Here is a 13,769-nt window from a genome sequence, read left to right as displayed (position 1 = left end):
TTTCTCTTTGTTAGTCACTCACACGCACACTCTCGCACTCACACGCACACTCTCGCACTCACACGCACACTCTCGCACTCACACTCTCGCACTCACACGCACACTCTCACACACTCTCGCACTCACACGCACACTCTCGCACTCACACGCACACTCTCGCACTCACACTCTCGCACTCACACGCACACTCTCACACACTCTCGCACTCACACGCACACTCTCGCACTCACACGCACACTCTCGCACTCACACTCTCGCACTCACACGCACACTCTCACACACTCTCGCACTCACACACACACTCTCGCACTCACACACACACTCTTGCACTCACACGCACTCTCGCACACGCACACACACTCTTGCACTCACACACACAGACACACTCTCTCACACACACAATATAAACATAAGCTCCTGTAACTTTCTATATAACAATTCCTGTAATCATGTAAAGGTTTGACTTTTCAAAAATGTCCTCACTAACAGTGATACCTGTTGAGCACAGACTGAGTCACTAGGGCATAAATCATGTTTCTATTTAAATCTTGGGTTTTGCACAGGTTTCTCTGAGAGCTGGTTTAGGGGTCAGAGGTCAGGTTAGGACATAGAAAATAACATTAACCGCATAGAAAAACAGTGAAAGCTTATAAGATGCACTCACTAGTGTGTGACCAGTAGCTGGACGCCGGTCGGACAGGCGCACTGGTAATAAGGTTTGACCGGAGACAGCAGACACAGATGGGAACATCCTCCGTTCTTCAGCGCGCAGGGACTCGTCACCTCTGTCACACACACACACACACACACACACGTCAGACCAGGAAAACAGCATGAGAGCATGAAGACGTGTCAGCGAGCAGCTGTGATGCATGAACGTCCAACAGAATCGATTCACAGATAAAGGTTTTTCGCTGATCAAACCCTCTAAAACTCTCACACATTCATTTGCACACTGTCACACTCACTCACAAAGATTATTCAAAATAAATGTTAATATTTTTATTATTTTTAATCATAAAATTATTTTAAATTTTATTTTAAAACATAAAATCATCATTAAAAAATAATCACATATTAAAACAAAAATCTAAATTATAAAAAAAAAAAAAAAAAAAAAAAAAGAGCGGAGGAAGACTGAGAGAAAGCTCTGCAGCGAGAGACGGAGGGCGTAACGCAGGATTCTGTCAGCGCTGTGAGAAATTCTCTGCGTTCAATCAGCACTGAGGACAGAACAGACGCTCCATTGTGTGCGAGAGGCTGAACCAGGAGTCGTGTGTCATAATCATTTCTGCAGAGGCTCGTAGCCAGCAGCCCGTCTGTGCATCGCTTCAGGAAACTCCTCCAGGAGCACCATGGGAAGGAGAGAACACACACACTCACACACACACTCACACACACACTCACTCGCACACGCACTCGCACACACATTTACACGCACACTCATTCACTCACACACGCACACACTCACTCACGCACACACACACATTCACACTCACAAACACACACTTACATGCACACTCACTCACGCACACACAATCGCACACACACACACTCACTCACGCGCACACTCACGCGCACACTCACACTGGCACGCACAACTCTCTTACCCAGCGGCTGCCGCTTCTGGCTGTAGACGTGTATGTCCATGGGTGAGAAGATGTTGGTGTGGATCTCGTGGCTGTTCTCTCCCGTGTGTTTGAGGCAGGCGTGGATGGAGTGTGTGTTCCAGTCCGTCCAGAAGAGCGTGTCCTCGTACAGCGTCAGCGCGAACGGGTGCGGCAGAGAGCCCTTCACCACCACCTCCCTGAGAACACACACACACACACACACACACGTGAGCTGATGGACACGCGCCGCATGCAGGCTAGGGGTGTGCGATATATATCGTCTGCGATAATATCGTAAATTCATAATTGTTATTTTAACAATGTGCAATTTGACTTTATCGAGTAATTTGCAAAAACCAAACAAAACACCCCTACAGAGCACACGCATACATTAGAGTTTTATTAATTATATTATTTATTATTTTATTTATTAATTAAAACTGTATTATTAATTTTTTCATTCACAATCTCCTCACCACAGGCAGACACGTGTGTCATGTTCGTGTTTGTGTGTGCTGTCTGCGTCACTCATAGCACGTGCCTATATCGAACATTTGTTCTATCGTTATCGATGGAGTACCGTCGATAAATATTGATACCATTTTATCGCCCAGGCCTACGTTTTATGTTTAAAATATCAAAACAATATCAATGCATTTGTAACTGCAAGTTAAAGCATTCATGTCCTGCACTAAACAGTGTGTAAACACATCTAAATGCCTCTTCAGACGCAGCTTCTGTGTTTCCTCTGCATTGCAAAGATTAATTTTGTTGATACGGATTTCATTTGCTTGGTAATTAACAGTCCAAAAATGTCTTATTATTCTAATTGACTGATTAAAAGTAAGAATTTGACTCAAAAAATGATGCACACTTATAGAAAAAATGACTTTATAAAGGTAAAAATGCTTATAAAATAATTTGATGGCGTTACCTGCCCGATCCGTCCAGGTTGCAGCGGTGGATGAAGCTGAACTTGGCGTCGGCCCAGTAGAGTTTCTGCAGGTCGTAGTCGAGCGTCAGGCCGTTGGGCCAGTAGATCTCAGAGTCGATGACGACCGAGCGATGCGTCCCGTCCATCCCAGCGCGCTCGATCTTCGGGACCTCACCCCAATCCGTCCAATACATGTACCTGAACAAACATTAAAGTCAGACGAGGAGCCACATTAAACACATTCACAACATCTCACAGCCGGATCACTAACAGGGTTTGTTCACACACACCTTCTGCCACCACGAGTTTTCAAACTCAAAATGATGGTCTGTAACATGAGGAGAAACACAAACAGATAAAACATCAGTGAAGCTGCATGAACAGCATGTGAACCACAACCACGGACTACCTTTGACCTTTGGCAGAGCGGATGAGGAGTCAGGGAGGTCGACGGGAGCCGGGACTCGTGTTTCAGTCGCTCCTCACACTGACGGTTATATTTAGAACTACTGCACTTATAAACAAGACGTTCCGCTAACCAACCCGGTTAACCCGGTTAAATCTACCAGCTTCACATCACGTTACATGACTGCACTCACAATCAAAACACACCAGTGTGTGAGTGTGTGTGTGAGAGTGTGTGTGTGAGTGTGTGTGTGTGTGAGTGTGAGTGTGTGTGTGTGTGACTCATCTGCGCGCACACACACACACACTCACTCTGGTGTGAAGCAGGAATGTGTGATCTGTCGTTTGTACAGCTGCAGCTCCAACACCATCAGCATGTGATGATGATGCGTTTCCTGTGCGTGAGACAGCAAAAACCAAAGAAGACCTTTCATACAGTAGCCTAGAACGAAGATTTACAAATAAGAGAACGATAAGCGGTGATGACATCACACTGCTGTGAAGGACCGCCCACTCGCCTGTCAATCATCCACCGCACAGAGTCTGAGAAACGAGCAGAATCAGCCGCGCAGAGACGCATGAACACGTGTTACATCCGTGATTTCAGAGGCGCGTCACGCTAAAGACGGACACTGAATCTGCTGTGGAAGCAGCGGCCTTTAATTTAGAGATCAGTTCATTTCAGTATACACCGAACACAACATAACAGCCGCTCTGTAGAATCTCAATGACCTTCCTGTTGATTTGACATCAGAGCCGCGCCGAGATCAGAGTCTCTTTCACACGTCACACATGAAGAGAACGGCTCGGCTTCAATTCTAATCCGCTCATGAATAGACGGGCTGCTGGACTGACATGCACACGAAGTGACGTCACGCTAAAGCGCTGATATAAACAACCAATAAAACTGAGCTGGAAGTAAGACATTACACATGAAATACAAATGCAGGCGATTCAGAACAAATATTTGATATTTACGCAGACAATCATGATTCACAAGAGCTAAATCAGATGTTATGATGGTAATTTCATAATGAGCTAAAAATCACAATATGACAATAAGACCATAAATATTAGTAGTGTAATCTTACAGTTAATAATAATAAAATTAGTATTACATTATTTTTCTAAAATATTTAAACAAATACTTATTAAATAATAATAATTATTATTATTACTGTAAAATGAAATTAGTATTACTACATTATTTTTCTAAAATATTTTTTTATTTTACAGTAAAATTTTAACAGAAACATTTTTTGTTTTTAACTAGAAATAAATTATTATATTATTATTATAAAATTAATTTAGTATTATTACATTATTTTTGTAAAATAGTAGGCTAGTTTTTTTGTTTTATTTTACAGGGAAATATTTTTGTTTTTTATTTAGTAACATTTATTTAGAAAAAAATTATAATTTGAATAATTTTTATAACCGTATTGATATATAATCACAAAATCAGGCCACATTGTGTAGCCCTACAAACAAACATTTTTCAAATGCATTTTAAATCACAAAAACAATTTCCCAGACTTTCTCCTCAGCAGCAGCAGCAGCAGCAGCAGCGTGCTCAGACCAGAACAACAGCAGCTGTGTTGGTCAAACTGGAGGCCGGATTACCCATCAGCCCTCGCTCGGGTTACGCACACTCACCTGCTGAAGGTAACACTAGACCCTCGTGAAAACCTCTACAGCTGCCGTCTGCAGCAAAAGACCGATTCCATTCATGCTGGAGACAAAGAGCTAGCTAAACCGTGCACAGAAACACAATCAGAGAAAATATACACCGACTCCATCACTGACAAAAACCAGGAGAAAATAAAAGCCTACTGCTCCCTTCAGAACGTTTATGACGGACAATATGATGAAAGATAACGATGACACGAGTGAGAATCTGTCGAACAGAGCGGAGCGAGAGGAAATCTGAAGGAATGGGTTTGTCTGCATCTCACACAAACACAGCTCTGAGCCGCATTCAAACCGGACCCGAGACGCGTTTGTTTTTCTCAATCAAGCTGAACGAACACGAGCTGTTCAACATAAACATCAGAAAACAAGACGCAACACGCCGCGGTTAACACTGGGCCGAATACCGAACAGTTTTTTTTTTTTTCAAAAGTATTTTGCCAATTTGTTTTCACCATCGCACAAATTAAATAGCCAAAATGTGCTTTTTACAGTTTTGTCTTGCTTTTCAAAGAAAAAATCTATTTCAAAACAACAATTTAAAAATATTTAACACTGAACATTTTTAAACATTGAATAATCCATTCTTGGGATTTAAGAATTGATATCGTTCCGCAAAAATGAGAATCGATTATAATCGAGATATCGATATTTTTTACCCAGCCTGTGTTCGGTACAGTTTATTCGGTCTTTTCGCTTACTCGGCCGAACACACTATTTTTGCTATTTTCGGCGGAATAATTTCGGTTACCGAACGTTCGGTGCATCCCTAGTGTTCGGTGAAGTGTGTGTGTCATTTGCTTAATCGCAACATATAATCATTGCAGTTAATAGTGTTCACCATCCGTTTCATTGCGTGTAATATGTAACAAACCGCATGATTCTTACTGTACACTCCTGACACAGTCACCTCTAATAACCTACTCCTAAATATAATGTAGAAACTTAACATTTTCTGTAAAGCTACATTGCAACGATTTGTATCGTTAAAAGCGCTATACAAATAAACTTGAATTTGAGTTATAGAAATTATGCATTGATTTAAAAAAAAAAAAAAACTGCACTGTTCTGTATCGGATCGGTTCTGAAAACACGGTATGGTTGCATCCCTGTGATCTCACGGACTCACCCTCGGGCCGGATCCAGAGCGATGGCTCTCGGCTGGTCCAGATCCTGCCAGAACAACACTTTCCGGTGCGTCCCGTCCAGCTCGGCCACTTCTATCCGATTGGTCTCGGAGTCGGTCCAGTAGAGCTTATTCCCCATCCAGTCACAGGCCAGGCCGTCCGGAGAGGCCAGACTGGACACGACTGTGTTCTGGAGCCCGCCGGGCCCTGACCCGTTAAACAGCGTCCGCTTGATGGCCTCCTCGCTCACGTCGCTCCAGTAAATCAGTCCCTGCTCGTAAACGTAATCCACCGCCGCTGCGTCCTCCAAACCGCCGATCACCACCGTGGCGTTCCCTCGACCGTGAGCCGCGTCCACCAACCGCAAGTCCCTCCGGTTCGCATACAAGAGGAGCGGCAGGCCTGCGGGAGACAGAGACGACACGCAGAGGTCAGAGGTCACGCCTAAACAAACGAGGCTTCATGATTCTGAACGATCACTGCACTAGCAACGCCAGAGTCATGCTGTGATTCTCAGACGACATGTCAGGCTTTCTGCAGGTTTCACGAAGCTCAATTTAAGAACATTTAAGCACCGGATTGAAGGGAACACAACATGTTAGCATGTCCCGCCACGCGGATACGCTGTTTCAGTTCAGATCAAATCACAACAACATAAGAAACAGATCCGGCGTGACGCAGCTAACACAGAACAGCATACGCTGTTTACAGGGTGATGCGGAGGAGACGAATTGTTGAATAAAGTCGTTTTTCTTTTCTTTTGTGCACAAAAAGTGTTCTCGTAGCTTCGTATAATTGCGGATGAACCCCTGATGTCACATGGATTATTTTACAGATCTCCTTGCTACGTTTCTGGACTTGGGAACATTTCAGTTGCCTTGCTGTCTATGCAGGATCAGACAGCTCTCTGATTTCATCAAAAATATCTTAATTTGTGTTCTGAAGATGAACGGAGGTCTTACGGGTTTGAAACGACATGAGGGCAAGTAATTAATGACAGAATTTTCATTTTTGGGTGAAGTAACCCTTTAAGTGTACTTTTCACGTGCAAACACCTACTGAACTATTGCACTAAAACTAAAAAGAACCAAATCTCTTCAGTAACGAAAGACTCCAGACACGAGCACGACTTCAACCAGTGATCACGTCACCGACTGTACAGACTCATCCTGCAGGAGCTCACTGCTGCTAGCTTTGCATTTATGTCCATAAAAATGTAGCTTATGAAAAATAAAAACTAGTGTGTGTGTGTGTGAGAGAGAGAGTGTGTGTGTGTGTGCGTGTGTGTGCGTGAGAGAGAGAGTGTGTGTGTGCGTGAGAGAGAGAGTGTGTGTGTGTGAGAGAGTGAGAGTGTGTGTGTGTGTGTGTGTGTGTGTGAGTATAGTGTGTGTGTCTCTGCAGGGATCTGGCACCGAATCAAACCTCAATTTGACACTTCCACCACAAACACCGGCACACACTGTGATGGAGGGCGACCTCAACCTTCTCGCCTCCAGCCACAGCCTGTTTTTCTAACATGGGGAATTTCCTTTTCCAAATATTTGGAAACTTGCCACACACACACACACACACACACACACACACCTGAACAGCTGTTAAACACAATACTGTTTACAAACCCCCACATAATGGCTAAAAGTGATTCTCCAGAGCAGAAAGCCTCAAACACAGGACTGAATCAAACACAAAGCCCAGAAAGCGTCTCCACACACGGATCAGCAGCAGCGCGATCAGACGCACGCAGGCCACAGAAACGCGCAGGAAACCGTCGAGGGTTTCGGGACAAAAGCGCATGAAAACGAGCGAGTTTGAGGAGAGCAGATTCGCAGGACTCGAGAGAAACAAAACAAGCTCGTTACACATCAGCAAACACACAGACGGACGCGTTTCTCCAACAATACAGCACTGACTGAAACGACGCGCGGAGAGCTCACGCGTTCGACGCGATTCCTCGCAGATCGAGCTGCAAATCAAACTCACCCCGAATCTGCAAACACAAAGTGCACAGTAAGAGACTGTGTAGTACGGCACCCATCTTCAACGCTCAGCCGCGCCGCCTCGCTCGCATCGCTCCGGCTGCGTGCGTCTGTGATCCGGATTCCTCGCGCTGAATCTCCGCCGCAGTTTCTCATCGGTTTGATTGTGTCGGTGCTTCAGTGTGACCGCGACATCGCGCAGTCCGTGCGTCCGTCTCCTTCCGCTCACAGGAGAAACTCCCGGCCGCTTCCGAACCCTTCCCCCTTCCCCTCTCTAGCTCCAGCTCCGCGGCGCGGCGCGCTATTGTTGTATTTCATCGCACTCGCGTCTCTCTTTCTCTGTGTGAGATCACAGCGCGGCAAAGACGCAGAACCAACCGGTTAATGCGGGGAAAGAGGCGTCGCGAGCGTTGTGGGCGCGCGGATAAAGGCAGGGAAGCGCATTCTGATGGGACTAGTTTTTCACGAACCGTGCTGCGGCCCGAAACACAAAACAACACAAAGCGCCACGAACCCGAATTATATTTCATTCATTATTACTCGCGTACCGTCTCTCGTTTGTTCTCCATCATCTCTGAACACTGCAGACACGTGTCATGGGAGTTTTTCAGACTCTCTCTCACAGCCAGGAGATTAATTGTTGTAATTTGTGTTTGCAGTGATATTATATTACACTGTGTAGCCTATAATGTGTGTGTGTATCTGTTGCTACTGCAATGTAAAGGTGTTGTTGTTGTTGTTTTACCATGGCAATAAAAATCGATGTTCAGTGAAGCTACAAGAGCATTATAAATCTGAAATATGAATCATGCAGTGATATATGAGTGAGTGTGATACAGATGTGACACAGCGCCCTCTCGCGTCCAAACACAGCCCTGCAGCGGATCATATATTATTACAATCTAAAACAGCTGTTTTCTATGTGAATCTCTGTTAAAGTGTCATTTATTTCTGTGATGTGCAGCTGTATTTTCAGCATCATTACTGCAGTCTTCAGTGTCACATGATCTTCAGAAATCATTCTAATATGCTGATTTGCTGCTGAGAAACATGTCTGATTATTAGCAATGTTGAAAACATTAATATTTTTTGTCGAAACTGTGATACACTTTATTTTTCAGGATGAACAGAAAGTTGTTTGCACTACAAGTGTTTTAAAGCTTTTGAAACGGTTTTACTGTTGCTTCTGTATTTGCATAACTCATAAAAATGAATAACCAACACTTCATAAATACCCTCAGCTCTCTTCATTTAAGCTTTTTTCTTTAAATCAGAATGTAATAATAAATCTTTTAAATATTACAAAAGACTCCTTTTTATTTCTTGCAAGAGAAACAATCACATTAATCTCGAGGTGTCTGTAAAAGACAAGGCTCACCAAAAATAACAGCAGATTAGAAACCAGCGAAGCAGACAAGCAGATCTCTGAATCTCATGCTGTTCAGTGATCATCCAAACACAGTGAACCACAAACACCTCGTTCAGTCACACGCCAGCAGTCAGATAACAGACAAACGCATGAGCGCCGCATCCACTAGTGAAGAAACAGAGGAACAGAAGTTTCCCCGCAAAACAAACCCAAAGAAAGTCTGACAGAAGTGATGCTGCTCGCCATCCCTCGAGGGCCCCTGAGTTCAGTGTATTGCTTTTGATTTCTCTCTATTCACAGATGAAGCGTCCACAGCGTTCAGTGTCTACACCAAACAGCCGAAATATTAAAACACACAGCTTTTCTCCCAGAGAGCGAGCGGGAAACACACTTCTGCGCTGGTGTTTAAAGCTCGTAGTGCAGCTCGCTGAGCTCCAGTCTGGTGTAGTGGCGTCTGTCGAACGACTCCATGGCTTTACGGGCCGCCAGAGAGAGGATGAGAGCGAGGAAGACGAGTGTGATCACCACGATGGCCAGCAGGCTGTTCTTCCACATCACCCGAGACACCTTGGGCTTGGGGCCGCTCTCCAGCTCAAGCAGCGCTGCTGTGGTCGTGGTTGTTGTGGTGGATGGTGCGCTGCTGGTCGGGGGGGCTGTAGGGACTCTGGTGGGCTTCACGGAGTGCGTCTCGGGTCTCGAGGGTTTGCTGGGTCTCTTGGGTCGGTTGGGTTTGACGGGCGTCCGTGGAGGAGGATGCGGCGCTTTAGTGCTGGTGCTTTTAGTGGTGCTGGTGCTGGTGGGCTGTGTGGTGCTGGTTGCCGTGGTAGCGGGTGCGGTCGTCATAGCGACGGTTTCCAGCATCATGGGTGATTCTGACTCAGTGGGTTCAGTGCTGCTGCTGCTGGAGGATGTGGCTGTTGTTGGTGCTGGTTTCGTACTCGTAGTTGTACTCGTAGTTGTAGTTGTAGTTGTGGGTTTGGCTGTTACTCTTCCTTTAGTAGTCGGATGAGTTATACCTGAAAAGATCAAATCGATTGCAGAAACCGACCAGTGTTAGAGTTGGGCTTTTAGTATCATTGAGATGCCACTGTAGTTTATATTAATATTCTGAATTAGTTTTTATATTACTCATTTTCGTTCAAGTTTCACTAATTCAGTTGTGTGTTTTTGCCATTTTATTAGCTTTTGGTTGCTTTTAAATACGTTTGAATCATTTTTACTTCCGTCTTAGTTTATTTTAGTACATCGAGTTAAACTGAAGGAAAATGAGACATGTTGATAGAATCAAATTAAGTTTATTATTATTATTTTTTTCATAGCTTTAGTTTTAGTTAACTATAATAACCCTGAAACCAGCTTCTGCCTTGATCATTATAATTAAATACTAATCACATACATACAGACATTTTTTTCTTCATAATATCTTGATAAATATATGTTTGTGACCCTGCAGCACAAAAGCAGTGTTAAGTCGCTGGGGTATATTTGTAGCAATAGCCAACAATACATTGTTTTTTATTTCTTGCAAGAGAAACAATCACATTAATCTCGAGGTGTCTGTAAAAGACAAGGCTCACCAAAAATAACAGCAGATTAGAAACCAGCGAAGCAGACAAGCAGATCTCTGAATCTCATGCTGTTCAGTGATCATCCAAACACAGTGAACCACAAACACCTCGTTCAGTCACACGCCAGCAGTCAGATAACAGACAAACGCATGAGCGCCGCATCCACTAGTGAAGAAACAGAGGAACAGAAGTTTCCCCGCAAAACAAACCCAAAGAAAGTCTGACAGAAGTGATGCTGCTCGCCATCCCTCGAGGGCCCCTGAGTTCAGTGTATTGCTTTTGATTTCTCTCTATTCACAGATGAAGCGTCCACAGCGTTCAGTGTCTACACCAAACAGCCGAAATATTAAAACACACAGCTTTTCTCCCAGAGAGCGAGCGGGAAACACACTTCTGCGCTGGTGTTTAAAGCTCGTAGTGCAGCTCGCTGAGCTCCAGTCTGGTGTAGTGGCGTCTGTCGAACGACTCCATGGCTTTACGGGCCGCCAGAGAGAGGATGAGAGCGAGGAAGACGAGTGTGATCACCACGATGGCCAGCAGGCTGTTCTTCCACATCACCCGAGACACCTTGGGCTTGGGGCCGCTCTCCAGCTCAAGCAGCGCTGCTGTGGTCGTGGTTGTTGTGGTGGATGGTGCGCTGCTGGTCGGGGGGGCTGTAGGGACTCTGGTGGGCTTCACGGAGTGCGTCTCGGGTCTCGAGGGTTTGCTGGGTCTCTTGGGTCGGTTGGGTTTGACGGGCGTCCGTGGAGGAGGATGCGGCGCTTTAGTGCTGGTGCTTTTAGTGGTGCTGGTTGCCGTGGTAGCGGGTGCGGTCGTCATAGCGACGGTTTCCAGCATCTTGGGTGATTCTGACTCAGTGGGTTCAGTGCTGCTGCTGCTGGAGGATGTGGCTGTTGTTGGTGCTGGTTTCGTACTCGTAGTTGTACTCGTAGTTGTAGTTGTAGTTGTGGGTTTGGCTGTTACTCTTCCTTTAGTAGTCGGATGAGTTATACCTGAAAAGATCAAATCGATTGCAGAAACCGACCAGTGTTAGAGTTGGGCTTTTAGTATCATTGAGATGCCACTGTAGTTTATATTAATATTCTGAATTAGTTTTTATATTACTCATTTTCGTTCAAGTTTCACTAATTCAGTTGTGTGTTTTTGCCATTTTATTAGCTTTTGGTTGCTTTTAAATACGTTTGAATCATTTTTACTTCCGTCTTAGTTTATTTTAGTACATCGAGTTAAACTGAAGGAAAATGAGAGATGTTGATAGAATCAAATTAAGTTTATTATTATTATTTTTTTCATAGCTTTAGTTTTAGTTAACTATAATAACCCTGAAACCAGCTTCTGCCTTGATCATTATAATTAAATACTAATCACATACATACAGACATTTTTTTCTTCATAATATCTTGATAAATATATGTTTGTGACCCTGCAGCACAAAAGCAGTGTTAAGTCGCTGGGGTATATTTGTAGCAATAGCCAACAATACATTGTATGGGTCAAAGTTATCCATTTTTCTTTTATGCCCAAAATCATTAGGATATTAAGTAAAGATCATGTTCCATGAAGATATTTTGTAAATGTCCTACCGTAAATATATCAAAACTTAATTTTTGATTAGTAATATGCATAGCTAAGAACTTCATTTGGACAACTTTAAAGATGATTTTCTCAATATTTAGATTTTTTTGCACCCTCAGATTCCAGATTTTCAAATATTGTCCTATCCTAACAAACCATACATCAATGGAAAGATTATGTATTCATCTCCCTAACCCTTCTGACTGGTTTTGTGCTGCAGGGTCACCAGCTGCAGTGTGGTGACTTCATTCCCCATAATCCTTTGCACAGACTCATCAGCACTCACTGTTTTGAATCAGAAGAGCTGTGGCTGCTGATGTGACTGTGGCTCTGCTCACCCTTGAATATGTTGTAGGTGTTGACTCCGGCGCTGGCTGTCATCAGCGGACACGCTCTCTCGCTCGGGCAGTGGAAGAGCTGGCAGTTCAGATGTCCAGGTTCATACACCACCAGATTACACTTCAGCCCTGTGAGAACATCACAGCTCGTCAGCAGAGCGCCGCATGAACAGCACTCATGCAGTGTGTTTGTGTCACACCTGAACCGACGTCCTCCGAGCAGCAGGTTAAGATGCAGTCTTTCTCTGACGGCTTGGCTCGGGCCACCATGACCGTTCCCTTCTGATCCAGAGCCACACGCGTGTTTACAGCGGCGTCCCGATGCTGCCGAGAGTAGCACATCTCTCTGTCGGGGTCCGGGGTCCCGCCGCAGACGTGCAGGACACACAGCAGCAGAACACAGCTGAGGAACATGACGTGATGCTTGAGGAACACCGAGCAGAAGAGACAGACCTGCACACAGCAAACCAGTCCACAATCATGTTATCTATTCAAGACCGTTCATTCACAACAGGCCCAACGATCACATCTCTCATACGATACGTGACTTCTTCTGGATTCACAGACTTGTTCTGAACGCTCGGAAGCAGAGCTCATGAGCGAGTGATGAATGCAGCATGATGGAGAAACTGCATGCATTTGTAATGTGCTGTGATGCTGTGATGCTGATGTGGTGCTGATGCTGCGCTGGTCGCCATGGAGACTGAGCATCACTGGAAGAGTGTCCGGTGTGTGTGGGCCATCATCGTGATGCAATCCTAATGAAACACAGAACACCTAAAAACCAGCCCAGATATCTATTACTAAAGCCACGTTAGCTGCTTTAAAGAGTGAGCGTCACGTTCAGGAACTGAATTACTGGTTTAATCATCGACACGATCAACAAAAGACAGTGAGCGAGTCACACAATGTCCCGTTTTCCGCGTCGACTAAACCCAGAAACCAGAAACCACACGGAGAGAAAAAGACTCGATTCACGAACACAAACACATTCAGACGCAACACAGATGGAGATCAAACACCTACCCTGAGATCAGCCGCTGCTGTGACCCATTTCTGCGTCTTTGTCCTCCGCTGGATGATGACGATGCTGTCTCTCGCTCACACACACACACACACACACACACACACACACACACACACACACACATACACTCACTCACTCACACACACACACA

General features: G+C 44.7%; 3 protein-coding genes across 3 annotated transcripts in view; all 3 read right to left on the bottom strand.

The window, feature by feature from the left end:
• The window catches only part of lrp6 (low density lipoprotein receptor-related protein 6), a 40,601-nt gene extending 32,235 nt beyond the window's left edge, over positions 1 to 8,366 (bottom strand). The window contains exons 1-6 of the mRNA XM_016550347.1: positions 7,746 to 8,366; positions 5,768 to 6,167; positions 2,545 to 2,742; positions 1,611 to 1,807; positions 665 to 785; positions 488 to 576 (exon numbers count right to left, since the gene is read on the bottom strand). Of these exons, the coding sequence (XP_016405833.1) occupies positions 488 to 576; positions 665 to 785; positions 1,611 to 1,807; positions 2,545 to 2,742; positions 5,768 to 6,167; positions 7,746 to 7,800 (1,060 nt within the window). The 5' untranslated portion in view covers positions 7,801 to 8,366. The remainder of the gene's footprint in view (positions 1 to 487; positions 577 to 664; positions 786 to 1,610; positions 1,808 to 2,544; positions 2,743 to 5,767; positions 6,168 to 7,745) is intronic.
• A 1,093-nt stretch (positions 8,367 to 9,459) lies between these two features.
• Positions 9,460 to 10,242, bottom strand: LOC107738582 (salivary glue protein Sgs-3-like). Its single transcript, XM_016550346.1, has 2 exons — positions 10,239 to 10,242; positions 9,460 to 10,126 (listed from the first exon to the last, which is right to left on the bottom strand). Exons 1-2 carry the CDS (start codon positions 10,240 to 10,242, stop codon positions 9,516 to 9,518), a joined length of 615 nt encoding a protein of 204 aa, XP_016405832.1. The 3' UTR covers positions 9,460 to 9,515.
• Positions 10,243 to 11,027: 785 nt separating this feature from the next.
• On the bottom strand, positions 11,028 to 13,031 carry LOC107738566 (mucin-5AC-like). The gene is made up of 3 exons (XM_016550331.1): positions 12,792 to 13,031; positions 12,592 to 12,720; positions 11,028 to 11,670 (listed from the first exon to the last, which is right to left on the bottom strand). Exons 1-3 carry the CDS (start codon positions 13,003 to 13,005, stop codon positions 11,084 to 11,086), a joined length of 930 nt encoding a protein of 309 aa, XP_016405817.1. The 5' UTR covers positions 13,006 to 13,031; the 3' UTR covers positions 11,028 to 11,083.
• Positions 13,032 to 13,769: the final 738 nt, after the last annotated feature.

This window comes from Sinocyclocheilus rhinocerous, unplaced genomic scaffold (assembly GCF_001515625.1).
Source record: "Sinocyclocheilus rhinocerous isolate Xijiao unplaced genomic scaffold, SAMN03320098_v1.1 scaffold3662, whole genome shotgun sequence".
Taxonomy (NCBI): Eukaryota; Metazoa; Chordata; class Actinopteri; order Cypriniformes; family Cyprinidae; genus Sinocyclocheilus; species Sinocyclocheilus rhinocerous.
This window is presented reverse-complemented; position numbering and strand designations above follow the sequence as displayed.